At 43.3% G+C, this 20,712-nt stretch overlaps 1 protein-coding gene across 11 annotated transcripts in view; it reads right to left on the bottom strand.

The window, feature by feature from the left end:
* epha7 (eph receptor A7) overlaps positions 1-20,712 on the bottom strand; it is a 142,783-nt gene that overhangs the window by 8,393 nt on the left and 113,678 nt on the right. For 7 of the 11 annotated variants that reach the window (XM_077510065.1, XM_077510067.1, XM_077510069.1 and 4 more), the window contains 6 exons: positions 12,691-12,816; positions 10,966-11,151; positions 10,704-10,765; positions 10,422-10,631; positions 7,071-7,220; positions 1,737-1,930 (listed from right to left, as the gene is read on the bottom strand). In XM_077510065.1, the coding sequence (XP_077366191.1) occupies positions 1,737-1,930; positions 7,071-7,220; positions 10,422-10,631; positions 10,704-10,765; positions 10,966-11,151; positions 12,691-12,816 (928 nt within the window). Of the gene's footprint in view, positions 1-1,736; positions 1,931-3,397; positions 4,416-5,835; positions 7,221-10,421; positions 10,632-10,703; positions 10,766-10,965; positions 11,152-12,664; positions 12,817-20,712 lie in introns of those variants that run through there. The other 4 variants (XR_013281120.1, XR_013281119.1, XR_013281121.1 and 1 more) reach the window with 4 other exon arrangements.

Below are 20,712 nucleotides of genomic sequence, written 5' to 3'. Positions count from 1 at the left end.
ATGCCACATTATCTTCATTTTATGTCAGAAGAGTTTTGTGTTTCCTGGAAACTTCTTTTTTATTAAGAAGTAGGACCAAGTTGAGTTTGAGTACTTTTGGTTACTCACTCAACGCTGCAATACACTTAAAGGAACACTTTACTTATTGATCCATTTTTAGCAGCAAAAAGTTGCTACTTTTTCAATAATTAATTTGGTGACGTGATTATTTTTTTATGTACATTTAATAACTTTTAAACCGATGTTAAAATGAATCGAACGCCGGCATGTTTGTTACACGTGACTAAATAACCCGGATGTTTACGTCACTAGTGTGTAAACGCTACACGATCGAAGCACTATGAAACGCAGCCGTGCATCTAGCGTCAAACCCGGAAGTATTAAACCTTATCGCTTCGAGCCAACACGACAAAATAACCCTACCGAAGGAAAGTCTGCCTTGGATGTGAAAGTTGTGGCGCCAGATGGTCTTTTCGGGCACAAAATAAACTTTAATGAACGAGTGAATCAGGCGGTGTGAGTGGTGCTCGTGCGGGAGCTGCAGGAATGGACAATCCGCTAATGAATGTGTGCTGTCTGGAAATAAAAGAAATCGAGGATCGGTTCCTTGCGGACAATCTCAACTGCATCCTGGAACATCAGACATTCAACATGGCAATACTAAATAGACATTCTCAGGATAGCTTTGGTTGCGATGAAAGATGTGAAGAAGAAAAGTCTTGGAGGAACCAATATCCAACAGGTAAAGTGACACACAGCACGAGCAATGCAAAACGTGTGGAACTGACAAACTATTTCAGGAAAAAGAAAAAAATAGTAAAATTATATGTATCGTCGTTACAGCGCCCAACCTCCCCTAGCTGTTTTTTTTTTCTTTTTTTGCGTAGCGTCCCGATGATGTAAACGAAAGCTTGCAAGAAGGTTGTGTATTAACCGTGTTTATTTATAGACAAAATTAAGTAAGGAAATGCGAGACGCCGTTACCTAGGCTGGTTATCAATGGTTGGGATCCGAACGAAATTAATAGAAATGCAAATGAAACTGGAATGCACCACAGGAAGAACAGCGGGACAGAACACAAATGTAGTACGTCGCACATGCCGATGATAATGACACTAATACACATTCAATAAATTTTTTGTTAAAATAAGATTATGAACATGGTCAATTTGTGAAGTATAAACAACTTACGAGCTAATAAAACATAACGTCCGCGCCTGCTTGTCCTTGCCGGGAGGTCGACAGCACTTAGCAAGCCATTTTCTACGCAAATAGTCTTTTTTTGGGGGGGGATAACATACCAGTGTGCTCCTCGCGGGTTTTTCCTTGACGACACCTTGCAAAATTTTGCAATACAGTAAGGCATAAGTGACGTTTGTGTCTTCCTCGTCGTTCTGTCTGCGTGAACTACTGTTCGCCAAGCGAGTATACACACTTGTTACGTCACCACTTGAGGGCGTTCCAACACGGAAGTACTTCTATGTTGAAAAAAGTTAAATAAATCAATATTGGGGTGTATTCTTCAGCTCTTATGCATGTTTCGTAGCTAAACTAACTATTTACTGCCAATCAAGCCATACATGTAAAATTAAAGGTGCCTTCCTTTAAATTTGTGAGATTGTGAAAACACTTGCTATGATTTTAAAGCCGTGAAATCAGCTACAAAGACAACAGTTTCAATTAGTTGCACAACAATAAAAGGAAGAAATGTGATGATTATGTTTGATGTTCCTCACCTTGTACAGGTTCCAACTGGTGTTTTTAGTGTGTTGGGGTTGCGAATCATCTTGTCAAGAATGCTGACAATCTGATCAAATTTGGGACGTTCTCCTCTGTCTTTCTTCCAACAATCCAACATAAGCTGATGCAGACCTGGGGCACAGTCCATAGGAGCTGGAAGATGGTAGCTCTCCTCCAGAGCTTTCATGACCTGGAGATTGAAAAGTGGCTTGACCTTCTGTTACACATCCATTTCAAGCCATGTTAAGACACAGCCATATTCTCATATGCAATGCCGACCTAACAACTGGGTAAAATAAAAACAAACTGTCCTTTGATATATATATATATATATATATATATATATATATATATATATATATATATATACTGTGTGTATATATATATTATATATGTGTGTGTATATATATATATATATATATATATATATATATATATATATATATATATATATATATATATGTGTGTGTATATATATATATATATATATATATATATATATATATATATATATATATATATATATATATATATATATATATATATTATATATATAAGGCTTTTTGATCAACATTTTTTTGCCTGCCAAATTTAAAGAGCACCCGTTATGTGTATAATTCAATTCTTTCGACATTTAATGTTATGAGGATGTTTTTAACATGTTTTGATCTACTGCACAGTGCACACACTCATTGTCCTCTTTTTCTAATCAGTTACTTGCATTATTTGAAAAGAAAAAAGAATGACCCCAATATTTTAACTAGAACAAATATTCAGAATGTCATACACAAGCATTTATTAACTGCTTTACTTGAATGAGTGTAATTATGTTTATTGCTCAAACACAACCAAGTGCTACTTTTAACGCAAACATTCACTGTCAAGCTAAAGGCTCATCGACAGTCAAAATTAATAGTGTGATTAATCTTCATTAATACATAATTAATGCGATAATTGTTTTGTGATTAATCAACGAGTTAATGTTTGAACTTTTGGTTTTGAAAGCGCTACATAAACAAAGTTGAGTTAAGTTACTGTTTTGCTCATCACTTTTATATTTTAGGGAATTTGGTCATCCTTTTGACGGTGGTGACATTGTTGATGTTATTCTTTCTAAAGTCCAGGACAGAGGGAGAAGATGCATATGTGTTTATGTCCGTGTGAAAGTCCAATGTGGCAAACACTCCAGTCTGTAAATTCAAACTTGAGCTGAAGTGCAATAGTCTGCCCCCACTGCCACACTTCTAATCCTCACAGTGAGTTTCACACATCTGTTGAGTGGTTCATGTTTTGGGAGAAGGAACAATGACAGATGGTCAAACTCTCTTACTCTCTTTTAAGCGTCCTTCCCGTCAGTGTAAGCATGGTCTAAAGTAGGGGAACTCCGTAAGGTTGAGACTATTTGTGGCCATCAAACTGTTACTTCATTTTCCAAGATCATACAAGCGCAGGTGTTTTGCTAATAGTATGGCCGTTCAGAATGTGACAATATTATCACATGTGACCTGACCTGATAAATGGACCTTCAATTAATGAGAGAAAAAAATGCATGCCCTTCGTCTAAAGCAGGGGTGGCGAGATCCGGTCCTCGAGGGCCGCAGTCCTGCTGGTTTGGAATATTTCCCTTCTTCAACACAGCTGATTCATGATCAGCTCATCAGCAAGCTCTGCAGAAACCTGATAACGAGCCTGTTAATTGGAATCAGCTGCACTTCGAGTAGGGAAATCTACAAAACCTGCAGGACACTGGCCCTCGAGGACCGCAGTTTGCCACCCCTGGTCTAAAGTCTTTTCTTCTCTCATGGGGCAGGGGACAACCTTGTTGAATTCAGGGAGTTGTCTCCAGATTTGGGTGGTTTAGTCACCCGCAACAACAGAGTCTGCCTTTGGAATTCTATTGTTTACTGATACCATTAAGCAGAGGCAATGAGTATATCACCTTTATGGTTGGTTTGGTTTGGTTTATTCATTTTTTCCTTTTGGACACATTAGAGCGTTTGCAACATTGACATCTGAAAGAAGGGCTGACGGGTAGAAGCCGTAGAAGGCTTATTCGAAACCCGTCCCCATCGACCCAATACTATAACGCATCAGTCATATATATTATTTAAAATAGTCAGTGATTTTTATCGTTATCCATCCATCCCATACTATCCCAGACACTGCTCGCTCAGTTCCTCTTGAATGTCCGTGTGTAAATTGTGGCTAGTTCCAGTCATTTGGAACTGGTAGATCTGTCCCCAGACGCCACCAGCAGGCCCACCCCGCCAGGCGAGCAGCTAAGGCAAGCGCATTTCTTCTCTTTCACCAGTAGCGTCTTCGCTGACCTCGGATCAGCTTTCACACATGTTGTGGCTTCCAGAAGAGTAGATATACAAATTAACACACCACACCAATATACAAGTTATACAAACTACAACAAACCAGTGGCATACATGGAATAATTATATGCCAGGTAAAAAAAAACAAAACTTTGTATTGTCCTTGAGGATCTGGGAAAGTGTCACTTATTTGCTACAAGTCCACCAAGGTACTGCAGTCTGGGATCCAGATACAGGAAAACCATGGCGGTGCTGATGTGCCAGCAATGTGTCAAAAAGTGTTCCTTGGTGTCAGTCTATTAGCTGGACTTGGTTATCTTCATGTTCCTCCAGGGTCATTTCCTGTACGAGTCTCTGCAAGAAGGTGTAACAATTGTATGTCAGATGAGGTACCAAACAATGAAATGAAAGTCATTGAGTTAATGAAGTACACATTACATGAGCAAGACTATTTGTGAAAGTCATGTAGATTTCTGCACATCGAAGTACAAGGAAGCTTTTGTATCTTCAATCAAAACTAAGGGGCCTATTCACTAAAGGTTTGCATCGCCTTTGCACCGCGCTAACCGGCAAAAATGGAGCAGTTAGGGAGCGCCTAATTCACTAAACACGCGCAGATGGGGAAATCCGTCACTAAGTGCTCTGCCGAACAGATTGTGTCACTGTGCTCCGGTGTTATTTGCGCGTATGTAAATGAGGTAATTTGCATAGATTTGACACAAAATATGCCCACCCCAATGCAAATGAGACTCATTGATATGCAGCGTCTAATTCACTAACGCCAGCGCAAATAGCCACACTTCGTTTGCGTGACGCAAATAACGTTTTTTGGAAAGCATGTATTAACTGCTGCAATCTCGATCATGACAGAATTGCTGCCATTTGCAGCACAACATCCACGGCAGATCACGTGAGGGGAGAGCGAGAGAGAGAGAGAAAAAGAGAGAGAGGGGGAAATATTTCCGTGTTAGTTTAGGACACATAACGTAACCCGGGCTGGGGGGGGAGGCATTTTACGATCATTTTTACGTTCCAGATGCATACTGTACGCCCACGCCAACCTCTGAAAAATATTTTTAAACAACGAACGCACCAATAATTTGTATTTTATGAATGAATGACGTCATTGTCGTCCTCTCTGCTCTGTACAGCTTAATGGTGCTCTAAAAGCTTACTCTCGGTTCAACCTCGCTTTCTGATAATGTCATCTTTCTCGCAACTGTTACTATAACAACCATGTTCTTGGCGCAAATCCATTGCCATGTGTGGTAAATCAGGTGCAAATTTGCTCCAAGCTGTCAGTTTTGTGGGCGTGTTTGTGCCAGTATATGATTAGAGCAATATCCTTAGTGAATAGGTGGGTAACTGGGCGCAGACTGCGGGTGCAGTTGTGGTGCAATATTTAACGCTATTACCGGATGCAGCGCATTCTTTGTGAATATGCCCCTAAGTTGCTTTGTGATATTTATTAGGTGAAATTGTTCAACATGGTGACAAATCAATATCTGAGTAAAGGGTTTCAAATGTTTTTGTAAGCAGCACTTTTCTGAGTGGTTGGTAGCAACAAGACACTGGGGGGGAAAAGGAATTTACGAGTCTGAGTTGCAGATGTGTAGTTTAGCTAACACCATTATTTTGTACGATATACTAAACATATCAGCAAACGATGTGATCTAAATACCACATATTCCAAGAGAAGGTATGTTTTGAGCCATTCACATGCATGCTCGAATGGATTTTTTTCCCCATGCTGACATAATTAGTTGTATGTTACCAGACACCGCGTTCTCTTCCTCATCGTCTCCCTCGTCCTCTTTGAGATTGTCCAAATGTCTATAAAACATATAACATAACTATGTTCTCTGTTGCATGGTTTAGTTGCACGAACAAATATGAACAGAGATAGCCATTAGCATTAGCTGAAGTACAGTATTTCCTAACAATGCCACAAAAAAAATAATTGTGCAATTAAATTACTAAATCACAAATTTAGGGATCTGTTCAGTATGTCTAACAAATGCAATGCACTTACGTCATCACTTGAGGGAATACCAGAAGTCGTTTGCGCTTCTGTTCTGGTGAAATCGGTGGTAGGCTGGCGAAGTATGGTCTCTCTGGGACACCGTAGTTCGTGTGCTTAAAATCATTGCATTCTCTTGTTTGACCGATAGATGGCGGTAGTGAGCTACACACTGGGGCTTTAATTACAATCAACGGTCCAATTAGTCATTTCTATTTATAATACCTAATCAACTACTAGGCTTCCATTCTGGTTGCTGGTATGTCAGAATAAAAGATAAACCTGCTGTTTAATTCCTGTTTAATCAAAAATAGGAGCACCTTGACAATAGTCCTCTTTTCACAGGCATTACATAAAACATTGAACAAGAAATAGTCAATCAGAGCAATTTTATTTAAATCAGTTACCTAAATTACCATAGATATATAATGTTCACAAAAAAAAGAAAAAAAAAACGGTCTTTTTTTTCAATGTCTTCTTTTAAAGTACGGTAATATAAAATAATTTACCTGGTTTATTGCAGACAAATCTTGTTACAGTAAAATATTGTGTAGCTATATGTTGAGTCGCTGTCAATCTTTACGTCATCTGAAATTCTTTCCATTCTTTTTCTCAACCGCTTGCTCCTCACAAGGGTCACGGGGATCCCAGCTGGCTTCGGGTAGTAGGCGGGGTACACCCTGAACTGGTTGCCAGGCAATCACAGGGCACACAAAGACGAACAACCATCCACACACACACAAGCACACCTAGTGACAATTGGGAGCGCCCAATTAACCTGCCATGCATGTCTTTGGAATGTGGGAGGAGACCGGAGTACCCGGAGACGACCCACGCAGGCACGGGGAGTCGGACGTCTGTGGTATCTACCCCATTGATTTATAAGAGACACTCCAGAGACCCAATTATTTGTTTGTAAGCAATTAAAAAAGTTAATGTTCTATAATATGTCCGTTTTAAGCAGTAAGCATTTTTAGATAGCTACTCACATCTTGATTGGACATGTCCCAGTATGGTCTTTCTCCAAAGGACATCACCTCCCACATGACGATGCCATAACTCCACACATCACTTGCAGAGGTGAATTTTCGAAACTGGGTGGCTTCTGGAGCAGTCCACCGGACGGATATTTTTCCACCCTGTTGAGAAAAATATAGGTGAGTGACAATGTTCCAACAAGAAATTGTACATGAATGCTGAATTTTCAGTTCTTTTTCAGTTTATGCTGTGAGGAGTTATCCTTTTCCATCTAACCCCGGGTTTTCACCGGATGCGGTTGCGGTGCGGTTGCGGTGCGGTTGCGGTGCGGTCCGGCGACGCAAGCAATTAGATTCCATTCATTCGAATGGTGCAGTTTACACCGCTTGCGGGTGCGTTGCGTGTCGACTGCGGAAGGCCTGCGGCGTGCCGCAAGCCTTCCGCAAGGATAGACCTATTTTCTATTTTTGCCGGACGCCGCAGCGGTAGGCCTCCGGCAAATGGCAAGCTAGCACAAAACACATCGAGCGGGACAGGAAGACCGAGGCGGTTTCAAAATAAATTTCCGGTTACCTTTCAGAATAAAACACTCGCCAGCTCCTATTTCGCAAGTTTTTCAGCAAAACGTGACGTGGGCGTCGCCGGGCCATGTGCTCATTCACGGTTTAGACACCAGCAAACATGGACGAGGAGAGGTTTATATTGGAGGTGGAAAACCACAAAATAATATATGACACGGCACATCCTTTTTATAAGGACTGTAATGTATTGTGAGTTTGATGTTCGCGATTGCTTGTTGTGCCCGTCTCGCTTGCCGTACTGAGCGGCAGCCGGACGCGGAAGACAGAAATAAAGAGTGGACCCGCACTGACCCGACTCTCGTTATTAATATACTTTACAAGGACAACCAAAAAAAGGATGCTGCATGGAATCTCATAGCAGAAGAAGAAGAAAAGGTTAAATCAAAAGAAGTCCACCTCTCTTTCTGCTTCTCTGTTGAGCAGAGACTTTCTGTATGTTTGTCGTTGTGAAATGCCACATGATCGCGCGCGCGCGGTCCCGCGAGACACGTTGGGAAGTGGGCGGCGATGGAGCTGCCGGACCGCAGCTGTGCGGAGCCGGTGTGGATTGACAAAAAAATTGACCCGTCCGGAGCACGCAGTCAAGACGCACCGCACCGCAACCGCACCGCAACCGCATCCGGTGAAAACCCGGGGTAAGAATATCTTCTGCATCTTCCTCAACACCGTTTACTCTTATGTTACTACATGCATCAATCTTCTCTTCTTAGGTGTTCCATGAGCTGTTTTGCCTGGCAGGTCCATCCTGCCATCTGTCTACCAATATGCACAGTATCTCTCCTCTAGTGGACATGCCCAAACCATCTAAATTTGCTCCTAAATCATCCAACCTCGGTTGACCCTATATTGCGCTAATTTCTAATCGTATCCAACCTGGTCAGTGTGGGCTAACTTTCAAATAACATTCAAATTAAAATTCAATCAAATGACTAGTCGATTCAGTCAAACTCTGACTGTACAATAAGACTATATTGTGTATACTAAACTGATTAAGTACAACATCAAGGTTAAAGGCGCAGTCTGCTGGTTTCACTCAGGAAAATGTACTTTTTAAATACAGGATTTAAATGAACTAACTACTTTTCAATTTATACATATGGGCTTTTCATAGCGTGTGGGAGTGATTTTGTCCTAAACCCCGACCCCCAAGCCTGTATTTTGCCATTTTGTGTTTGTTTTGTAAACAGTGGGACGTTTCTGTGGAAAGACAGTGTTTACACCCCTCCAGCCAATCCCAGAGCGGGGGATGACATGTCGCAAACGGGGCCGAGCGAACGTGTCGGCTGCGTGACTACACTCCCGCGGCAATTTGAAAGCACGCATGGATTATTTTTTCTTCACTCACTCATTCACACACATAAGCTTCTGTGAGTGAGTCCCCGTTTGCGACATGCCAACACAAAATGACAAAATACAGGCTGGGGGGGGGGCCTTAGGACAAAATCACCACCAAAGATTAACATAAACCCAGATGTGTAGACTGAGAGAGTGTGTACATCCTGTATTTAAAAAGTGCATTTTCCTGAGTGAAACCGGCATACTGGGCCTTTAACAATGTAATTCAGTGGTGTCAAAAATAAGGCTCGCGGGCCGTAGCAGGCCCGCAAAAGGGTTTAATCCAGCCCGCAAGATGATTTAGCAAAGTTAAAAACTAAAAACTAAAAAAAAATAATAAAAAAAGTCATGTCGGACTAATTAATCAGCTAATTAATCACAATCAAAATATCTAAAATTTGTAGTTTCACAAGCAGTCCTCAGAGGAGCAATGCAACTTGTACAGGGAATCGTCCTGGATGTCATTATTTTACACACAACAAAGTTACAGTTTGTTTAATTATTATTATTATTATTATTTTAATCATAGACCGACAAATGTGTTAAATACGACACAAATTCAATTACTGGTAACACAAATAGATATGACAAGAATTAGCGTCCTTATAACGTCATTAACTGTGCATGCAATGCATTCTGGGAACAATATATATGTAAAACAGGTAGATTTAACACGTCCATAACCCAGTGTTGCCGCGTTCCATTTGCATTTGTATTATTTTTTGGATCAATATGATTACAGTTGAGCTCCGTAATTTAGGGCTGGCACACAAATAGTGAATATTTGCGTATAATTGACGGCAATCCTTTTTAAGTTATATACCGTTATTTTACTGATGCGGCCCACTTGGTAACATATTTTCCTCCATGCGGCCCCTGAGCTAACACCCCTGATGTGATTGGATCAACAATACTGCTTTGGGATAGTATCTTGGAAGCATTTAATGTGCACTGCTGAGCGAGCATGGATGTAAACAACATTGCACATTACCATGTATACAAAAACAGTATCCATTCCTTGAAATTTATTTTTACTCCCAGATATTGTAAATGGTATTTTTGTTCCTCTTGATTGTTGTCTTTTGTGTAATTTGAGCTTCAATCTGTTCAGTTTTCAATTTTGTCTTGAATCAATGTCATAGTTTTTCTTATTTTGAATAGGTAAAAAAAATAAATAAAAAAAAAATCAATAATTATCAATATTACATTAATAATAAAATATCACCCAGTCCCATTAAAGCACATTATGTTTAAAAAGGTGTTTATGTAATCTTTATATTGACCACTTTTGACCAGTGCTAACCACTCTGACACCATGCTTCCTTCCATCAACATCCACTCAAAGAAAAATATTTTAATTATTTTTTTTTTTTTTTTTTTTTTTTTAGAAAAAAAAAGAAAAAAAAGTGGGAGTGTACTGAAAGACAAGTACTTGAATTGACTTACGGTAGTTGAGTAGACAGCTTCAGGATCGTCATTTGTTATCCTGGACAGGCCAAAGTCAGATACTTTACATACAAGATTGCTGTTGACAAGGATGTTTCGAGCAGCCAAATTCCGATGGACGTATCCCATATCGGCAAGATATCTCATTCCTGCTGCTATGCCCCGCAGCATCCCAACCAACTGAATAACTGTGAACTGATCATCATGTATCTGTGCAGAGAAAACAAGCCGGTAAGCAATCCTTATTCTTTCTTGGGATTTTGGAATACTCAGGATACTCACTCTTAGGAAGGCATCTAATGGGCCGTTCTCCATGAACTCTGTCACGATCATCACTGGTTTTCCTGAAAAACAAAAAACAGAGCATGGGTAGATAATGAAAACAGTTTGTTCACAAAATACTCCACACAAAAAAATTTACAAAACTCTTTTTTGTCTTTAATGTGTTGTAAACATTTCAAATAGTGTTTACTTGAGAAAAATCTTATAAAGGCAGAATGGCTAATTTAATAAGATATAATGCCAAAAATGTTCCACACATTACCTCTTGTCACTACTCCTTCAAGATGCACAATATTGGGATGGTCGAACTGTCCCATAATGCTGGCTTCGCACAGGAAGTCCCTTTTTTGCTTCTCTGTATAACCCACTTTTAATGTTTTGATGGCGACTGCAGCGTCCCGCTTTCCAGGTACTTTTAGCCGCCCACTGCACACCTCCCCCAACTGTCCTGTATGGCATGAAAGATTCGTTGAAGGTAAAGAGACCAAGCATTTTATTTTTAATTTCCATTTTTCAATTGGTAATCAGAAAATAAAAACCAAGACTATAACTCATAATTTTGTTAATCATGTTGAAAAATCTACCATAAAAACAAGACTAATTTCATAAATTTTATGCTCAGATCAAAAATCTGAAATTGAAAAACACAGAACGACTTTGATTTTAATATTAATTTACTGTGTTTATGTGAGACAGAAGTTTGGTAACGAGCATGAGCAACGATGTTAGCTGTGAAATGGAAATGGAAGATATAAGTTCATACACAAAAGAAGACTGGTCCATTTTTTTTGTGTGAACAGAATACACTTTTTTTTTTCCAATCTGTTGTTCCAGATTAAAGCTAGTATATATTTTTTTCAATTTTGGGTATTCTTAATTTAAAAAGTTTAATTTGTTTTTAAATCTTGAAATGGTCTCGCCTCACATTTCCTCTATGAGCTCTTCCACTCTTAGGTCAGTGGACCAGGCGCTACTTGAGGTACTGAAGACTCAGTGGAGGCTCGGAGGGGATCAAGCTTTTTCCGTTGCTGGTCCCTCTCTTTGGAAATTACCTCAAAAAAAAAAAATGTTAGCCAGCTCCCTCTCTGTTACTTTTTTAAACACATCTTAAATGCATTGTTTTAATTGTCTCTGATTTATTATTATTATTTTTTACTCCATGTACAGCACTTTGTATGCAGCAATAGTTGTTTTTAAGAGAATTTATGGTGAGAAGTGTTAGCATGTAAATAGAGTGTGAAGCGAGGAGCTAGGAGGGTGCAATTAGAGAAATTAGATGTACCCACTGACTGTCTTTCCAAAACCCATGGAATAATTACAATGACATTTTACCCGTCTTTGCTATTGTACATGAATATAACGTCTCTACAAAGTCTAAATAAAAGCTACGTCCTGTCTTCAATGTGTGATTATTTGACTTTCAGTATGAAAGATGCTAGCGCGAACCTGACAATAGCCAGATAGGTAATATCCATCTGGTACCCCTCCACAGTAATTTTGTAGGAAAAAGGCGGGACATTCTGTACAATAATTCAAGCTGATTGGACGATGCGACATTCTACACGCTTGTTTTAACCAATGACGGCCATGGGTGAAAATGTCATCTCCGTTCATGTCGAAGGGGGGAAAAGCACAAACATCTTACCAGCTAGAAATGCACAAAGCGCCCCTCGCTGTTCAACATTCAACAAAGAAATGGTGAGTAAATCTGCGAAAACAGAATTAATTGCAGCGTCAATTTGTCTATGTTAGGTTTGTTTGTTAGCTCCGGCGTCAGCGCTGGCTTCCTGGTTTTGTCACAGTTGCATATCCCGCCCCCAAACACAATGTCGCTCTGTGATTGGTCCGAACCGAACGGCGGTTATTAACGGGAGCGGTACAAGATATATTCTCGGGAGTTTGTGAACTCACAAATACCGCGAGAATTCATCTTGCGAGAGCAAGGTTATGCTAGCGCAGGAACTAAACAGAAAGCTGACAGACTCACCTGCTTCTATAACCCGTTCAATTTGAATGTAGGATGCATCCAGCTCCTTGGCAAATTGATAAACAGCCCTGTTTGGATCCTCATTCATTTCAGGGTCAATATATGTTTTGGTGCCTGGAAATTTAACTGAAAAAGAAAATAGGATTATTATTTTATTGGAATGCAGACCAGGAAGCAGGACCGGCCCATGGCATAAACAGTTTGTGCGGTTGTTTAGGGCTACAACTGCTGTGCGATGCGCGCTACACTGCATAAATACGGAGGCCACAGCCGGACCTGAGTCAACCTACTACTATTCAACAAATCTAGGACGACTTATACTATGGGAGAGTAAAAGTTGAAACACACGAATCAACATTCCTGCGATTGGCTGGCAACCAGTCCAGGATGTACCACGCCTCCTGCCCAAAGCCAGCTGAGATAGGCTCCAGGCTCAACCAGTCGATCGCGATCGACGGGTAGTCCGCGGACTGATCGCAAGTCGACCGCAAGGAGAGAGCGAGCGAGAAAGCGAGAGAGCGAGCGAGAGAGAGAGAGAGAGAGAGAGAGAGAGAGAGAGAGAGAGAGAGAGAGAGAGAGAGAGAGAGAGAGAGAGATATTGTTTGTGTTTATTTATTTTTATTATTATTTTTTTGTAGGAACTACCCGTGTGGACCATATTACACATTCAGTCAAAAAAGTATTTAAAAAATAAATAAATAAATATATATATATATATATATATATATATATATATATATATATATATATATATATACCCTTGTGAGGAATAAGCAGTCAAGAAAATGGATGGATGGATGGATGGATATATATATATATATACCCTTGTGAGGAATAAGCAGTCAAGAAAATGGATGGATGGATGGATGGATATATATATATATATATATATATATATATATATATATATATATATATATATATATATGTAACCCAGAAGTGCTGCACCGGCCCCTGCGCACTGGCGACGTGCTTGACGGAAGTGGGCAGCGGTCAGCATTAGCAGCTAGCAGCCGAGCACAACAGAGCACTTACAGGACACACTAAAATGGCGGGAAAACGAGCCAAAACATATTTTCATGAAGAGTGGGAGGAAGATTATTTTTGTGTTTATTATAATTCAAAACCCGTCTGTTTAATCTGCAAGGGAACAGTGGCGTTGGCGAAAAAAGGAAATCTGGAGCGGCACTTTAAAACTCTACACGGGAGCTATGACAAGGAAGTACTGACAAAAACCGCCTTACTCACTGCAGAAGTGCGGGATTTGAAAGCACAGCAAGCAATTTTCACAAAACCGAAGACCAAGTCTAAAGCCGCAACTATTGCTTCCTATCGCGTAAGTCACGTTCTTGCTAAACACAGGAAGCCATTCAGAGACGGGGAAATTGTTAAGGAAGCTTTTCTCGAAGCAGCGGATAGCCTTTTTAATGACTTTAAAAATAAATCTGAGTTTGTTTGTTGTACAGGAGCAACTGAGGAAGGATATTGACAGATGTGAGCGCTTTTCCATCCAGTTTGACGAGTCGACTGACATAGTGGATGTGTCACAATTGTTTTCATCAGGATGGTTTTTGAAGACATGAGCACCAAGGAAGAGCTACTCATCATTTTGCCATTAAAAGGACACATCAGAGGTGAAGATATTTTTAATGCGTTCATGGAATTTGTTGGTGAGACAAAGCTGCCTCTCTTCAAGCTGATCTCCATCACAACTGACGGGGCACCTGCTATGACAGGCCACACCAGTGGGTTCATTGCACTGTGCAAACAAAGCGAATCTTTCCCAGACATCCTGAGTTATCATTGTATAATTCACCAGCAAGCATTGTGTGGAAAGATTTTAAATATGAAAGAAGTAATGGATATTGGAATGAAGATTGTGTGTTCAGTTCGGGCCAGGAGTCTGCAGAGAAGGCTTTTTCGTGCTTACTTGGAGGAAAATGATGCTGATCACACAGACCTGGTGCTCCACACAGATGTTCGGTGGCTAAGTAGAGGCAAATTTTTGGCCAAATTTTCAGAGCTGTTGCCTGAAATCAAGGCCTTCTTCCTGACCAATTCCAAGCATGTGGATTACCATGCAAAGTTAGAGGACCACCAGTGGCTATTAGATTTATTATTCCTCACTGATTTGACTGGTGAGTTCAATGACTTGAATTTAGAGCTACAGGGAAAGGATAAAGATGTACTCAACATGGTGAGATCAGTGAACACATTTAAAAGCAAGCTACAGCTGATGTCAACCAGGCTGCAGCATGGCAACCTGCACAACTTCCCTCACATGCAAACAGAACTACAGCGTCAAGGAAAAAGTGTGACGCAGATTGACCGTGCACGTTATGAGGAACTTGTTCAAAGCATCTTGTCAGAGTTTGAGAGGCGTTTTACTGACTTTGCCTCAATTGAGCCTGTAGCCAGCTATATGTGTTTTCCATTTGCTAAAAATATTGATGTTGGTTTAGTTTAGTTTAGTTTATTCATGTTTTCCTTTCGGACACATTACAGTTTACATCAATCACATCACATCATTTGCAACATTGACGTCCGAAAGAAGGGACGGGTAGAAGCCGAAGCTTATTCGAGACCCGTCCCCATCGACCCATTACTATAACGCATCAATCATATACATTATTTAGAATAGACATTAATTTTTAGCGTTATCCATCCCATACTATCCCAGACACTGCTCGCTCAGTTCATCTTGAATGTCCGTGTGTAGATTGTGGCTAGTCCCAGTCATTTAGAACTGGTGAGTCGGTCCCCAGACGCCACCAGCAAGCCCACGCCGCCAGGCGAGCAGCCAAGGCAAGCGCAATTCTTCTCTTTCACCAGTAGGGTCTTCGCTGACCTCGGATCAGCTTTCACACATGTTGTGCTTTCCAGAAGAGTAGATCGGCTTGCATTCGGCCCATTGCTTTCAAGCAATTTCAGCACTCGATTCTGGTCAGGTAGCACCACTGGTTGCTAGCATGTTGTGGATCTGATGACTCCTGTGCGCTGCCCAGCCTAGCTCACCCAGCAGAGCGGCCCACGCCAGCCAAATTCCAGGAACCAGACCACCAACCCCCATTTTGCGTATTGACAGCAGATTCATTGGAGCCACAATACAGCCTTATCATGTAGCCTTGACTGTTACAACAAATGTCCAAACGGAATTCGAGCCAGACAATATTTAGATTCAAACGGGAACAGCAATACATGTTATCAATGCAGGTGTATAAACAAGAGTTAGCCTTGGCAAAGTCAGCAAATAATCATATACAACTCCAGCTTTGGGTAATTAGTGATGTTGTTGTTGTTGTTGTTGTGATATTGTGAATTACTGTTGTCTCTCAAGCGCAGCCAATTCCTCAGCTCCTTTCACGATTCGTGTTTTTAGTTGACCAGAGTTATCTTTAGTTTGAATAAAAATTCGGCAGTCTTTTGTCCACGTGCTTTCGATAAGTCCATTCTTTCTCATTTGTCGAGCCTTTTTGGCGATGTCAGCATTTCGTTTGGTGAGATTTTCGTTTATGTAGACATGTTTCCCACGAAGCTTGTGACGGTCTCTCAGAAGAGCAATCTTTTTCTTTCTGTCAACAAACCTGATCAGAACTGCCGGTGGTCGTGTCCCTCCAGTTGGAAGCGAAAAGCACATCTGAATGTGCGCAGGATCAACAGTTAATCCCAAATCTCTGAGTTGAAGTGTCACTTGCTGTTCCACAGTCTCGTTCCCTGAATATTGGTCAGAATCTTCCGTGCTCGTGCTAGCCGCAGCTCTCAAAGGGCCACGGCGCGGCTTGATCTTGATACCGGTGACTAACACATCGTTGATACAAAGATTTTGTTCCAAATCATCCACTTTTTGTTCCAAGGCAACAATGCGTCGATCTTTTTCCTGTGTCTCTTTCTTCAATTGCTGTATTTCCTGAAGAAGTGGCTCAATGCTCTTCTTCATTTCAAGTAATTCGGCAACCATTCCACTGAGTTTTTTAAGAGAAGATTTTATCTCCTCAATCTCGTCGGCTCTTTTTCCGCCAGGCATTCTGCAACAATGTAGTTACAAATCCCAATGCAAAAATCAACAAGTAGTTAGATTCACGAGCGAGTGCAGGAGCAAGTACAGATGCGTCCTTCCTCAACAGATGCGTCCTTGACATAAAATCTTGGTGACATTGCTGCCAAAGTGAAAGCACTTTTTGACATGGAAATATCTGCACTTGTGTCACGCCGCCACCGGCGTGGCGGTCCATGCTTTTATTTTCGGCTCCATGTTTCCATGATTATCACCACCTGCCACCAATCAACCCACATAATAAAAGCCATCTGCATTCTCCCCTCCGTGCCGAAGTGTCACATCTCAGTGCATGGAAGCGTCCCACAGTCCTCGAGTCCTTGTTCCCGTTGCCTTGTCGTTTTGCCTTGTTTTTGTGCCTTTTCCTCCCCAGCGGAGCGCCCTTAGTTACCCCTTGTGCCTTGAGCCTTTTTTCCTCCCTAGCGGAGCGCCTTTAGTTGTCCCCTGTACCTTTTGCCTGTTTTTTCCTCCCCAGTGGAGTGTTTTTAGTTCTCCACTTTTTGACTTCCCTTTCTCCTCTCAGTTTGAGAGGAGACAGCTGCTGACCGGAAATAAACCTGTTGCCTTGGTGGCCTACCTTTATCCTGCGTCTGATTCCTACCTCTCCTTGTCGTGTCAGTACACTTCGGCCAGCATGGACCCAGCAGGAAAGGTCGAGGCGACACTGCAGAACCAGGAGGTCCGGCTTGACAACCATGACCGGGTTCAGCAAGCCATGATGTCACAGCTGGGGGAACGTTCCAGCCAGGTCCACGAAATGGTGAGCCACATGCGGCGTCGAGCTCCAACCCCCACCGGACAGCTACCCCACCCTGAACTCTCCGTCCCGACCACGTCATTCACCGGGGTTGGATTGAAACTGGCCTCCCCAGAACGATACTCCGGTGAACCCGGACGTTGTCAGACTTTCCACACGGAATGTGATATCCATTTCGAACATTCACCACAGGCATTCTCCACAGCCCGGTCCCGGGTGGCCTTCATGGTTTCTCACCTGACTGGACGGGCCAAAACCTGGGCAACCGCGGAATGGGCCAGGGGCTCCTCGGTCTGTCAGAATGTACAGGACTTTCAAGCCGCCTTGCGCCAAGTCTTTGATCCCGACAACAACGACCGAGAGAAGGCACGAGCCTTGAGCCGGCTCCAACAAGGCAGAGAACCCGTCAGCAATTACGCAATCCGCTTTCGCACCTTGGCAACGAACAGTGGCTGGAACTCCACAGCACTACAAGATCACTTCATGAAAGGATCTCACCCGCCATACAAGAACTCCTGATCCCCGTGGAACTTCCCACAGACTTGGACGCTTTGATCTCCCTCGCGATCCGCACAGATCATCGTCACCGAGAACTGACCAAGATCGCCAGACTCCAAAGGAGGGAGGAATCCACCTCTCGGTCACAGCCACTGGTGACAGAGAGGCCGCAGCCCATCTTCCCACCCCGACCGACGCTAAAGGAGGTGGGCCACGCCGGAGAGGAACCCATGCAGCTTGGACGGGCGCAGCTAACCCCCGAGGAGCGACAGCATCGCCGCCGAGAGGGCCGCTGCTTCTACTGTGGCGAACTTGGCCACCTGGTGGGAACCTGCACCGCTAAAAGAGGCTCACCGGTGAGTTCCCCGTCACCCCGACCCGCCAAGGACCAACAGCTTACTCAGATCCAGATAACCCACCGCAATCTCACCACAGATCTGTCAGCCCTCATCGACTCCGGCTCCGATGAGAGCCTCATGGACTGGCGCCTTGTAAAACAAGTACGAGCCACCACCGAACCCCTTCCGCTGACCATCCAGGCTAGAGCGCTGAACGGCAAGGAGCTCTTCAGTATCACCCACATCACCGAACCCCTGGAAGTACGAATCGGACAGCACCTCGAGACTCTTCGCTTCCATGTTTTCCATGCTTCATCCCCCACTTTGGTTCTGGGACACCCTTGGCTGCGTTTACACAACCCCAGGATCGACTGGAACTCCGGAGTCGTACTGGAGTGGGGAAAGAACTGCATGACTCACGGGTTGGAACAACCCGCACCCCGGACCACCACAGCCAAGGTTCACCAGGTGTCCCTCGCCTCGTCCACTCAAGAGGAATACCCGAACCTGCACACCGTTCCCTCCTTCTACCACCACCTGCGGGAGGTATTCAGCAAGACCAAGGCCATGACTCTTCCTCCACATCGACCGTATGACTGCCCGATTGACTTGATCCCAGGATCAACCATCCCCAAGGGGAGATTGTACTCGGTCTCAGGACCCGAACGCCAGGCCATGAACACCTACATTGACGACTCCTTGAAAGCCGGACTCATCCGACCGTCTTCCTCGCCTGCGGGGGCAGGCTTCTTCTTTGTGAGCAAAAAGGATGGATCTCTACGCCCATGCATTGACTACAGCCCCTTGAATGACATCACGATTAAGAACCGGTACCCACTGCCATTGATGTCCTCAGTGTTCGACCAGCTGCAACAAGCTAAGATATTCACGAAGCTCGATCTCCGAAACGCCTATCACCTCATCCGAATCCGCGAGGGGGATGAATGGAAGACTGGTTTCAACACTCCCCGGGGACATTACGAGTACCTGGTCATGCCTTTCGGCCTCACGAACGCTCCAGCAGTCTTCCAGGCCATGATTAACGACGTACTAAAGGATTTCATTGACCACTTTGTGTACGTTTACCTGGATGATATCCTGATTTACTCTCCTGACCAAGTAAGCCATCAAAACCATGTGAACCGAGTCTTGCAACACCTGCTTGATCATCAGCTGTACGTGAAAGCGGAAAAAAGCCTGTTCCACGTCAACACCATCTCCTTCCTGGGATTTGTCGTTTCACCCGGGAGGGTGGAGATGGACTCCGACAAGGTCAGCGCCGTGCGAGATTGGCCCACGCCGGACTCGCGAAAGAAGGTTCAGCAGTTCCTCGGATTTGCCAACTTTTACCGACGGTTCATAAGAAACTTCAGCACCATTGCCGCTCCCCTACACGCCTTGACCTCCCCGCTGGTTCGATTCATGTGGACCCCGGAAGCCGAAAGAGCATTTAAGGACTTAAAAATTCAATTTACCAATGCCCCAATCCTCAAAGTTCCTGACCCCAAACGCCAGTTCGTGGTGGAGGTGGACGCCTCGAATATTGGGATAGGGGCAGAATTGTCCCAGCGATGCCAAGAGGACGGCAAGACACATCCCTGCGCCTTCCTCTCGCGGAAGCTATCCAAAGCAGAACGCAACTACTCTGTTGGAGATCGGGAGCTGCTAGCTGTGAAGGTGGCTCTCGAGGAGTGGAGGCACTGGCTGGAAGGAGCTGAACACCCCTTCGTGATCTGGACCGACCACCGGAACCTAGAATATCTACGCCATGCCAAGAGACTCAACCCTCGACAGGCCAGATGGTCTTTGTTTTTTAATCGTTTTGCATTCTCTCTCACCTACAGGCCAGGCAGCAGAAACATCAAGGCTGACGCCTTATCAAGGGTCCACGAATCCGAACCTTTTGAGACCCAGCCCGAAACAATTTTGCCCCGAGACTGTGTGGTAGGAGCTATGAGGTGGCAGATAGAAGACGACATCAAGGAGGCTCTTCGAGATGTCACTCCTCTCACGGCATGCCCTCCACGTCGACTCTTCGTACCTGAGGGGCTCCGAGCCCAGGTAATACACTGGGCTCACACATCACGACTGTTCTGTCATCCTGGAATCCGCAGGACCATGTTCGCTGTGGCACGGAGATTCTGGTGGCCGGCAATGGAGACCACCATCAAAGAATACGTCGCCGCTTGTCCAACTTGTGCCAGAAACAAGACCTCCAATCAGTCCCGGATGGGCCGTCTCCTACCGCTACCAATCCCATCCAGGCCATGGGCAGAAATCTCCTTGGACTTTGTGACCGGACTACCCCCATCCCATGGTAAAACCACAATCCTCACAGTTGTTGACCGATTCTCCAAAATGGTTCGCTTCATTCC

This window comes from Festucalex cinctus, chromosome 21 (assembly GCF_051991245.1).
Source record: "Festucalex cinctus isolate MCC-2025b chromosome 21, RoL_Fcin_1.0, whole genome shotgun sequence".
NCBI lineage: Eukaryota > Metazoa > Chordata > Actinopteri > Syngnathiformes > Syngnathidae > Festucalex > Festucalex cinctus.
Note: the sequence above shows the minus strand (reverse complement) of the source record. Positions and strands in the feature narration are given on the sequence as shown.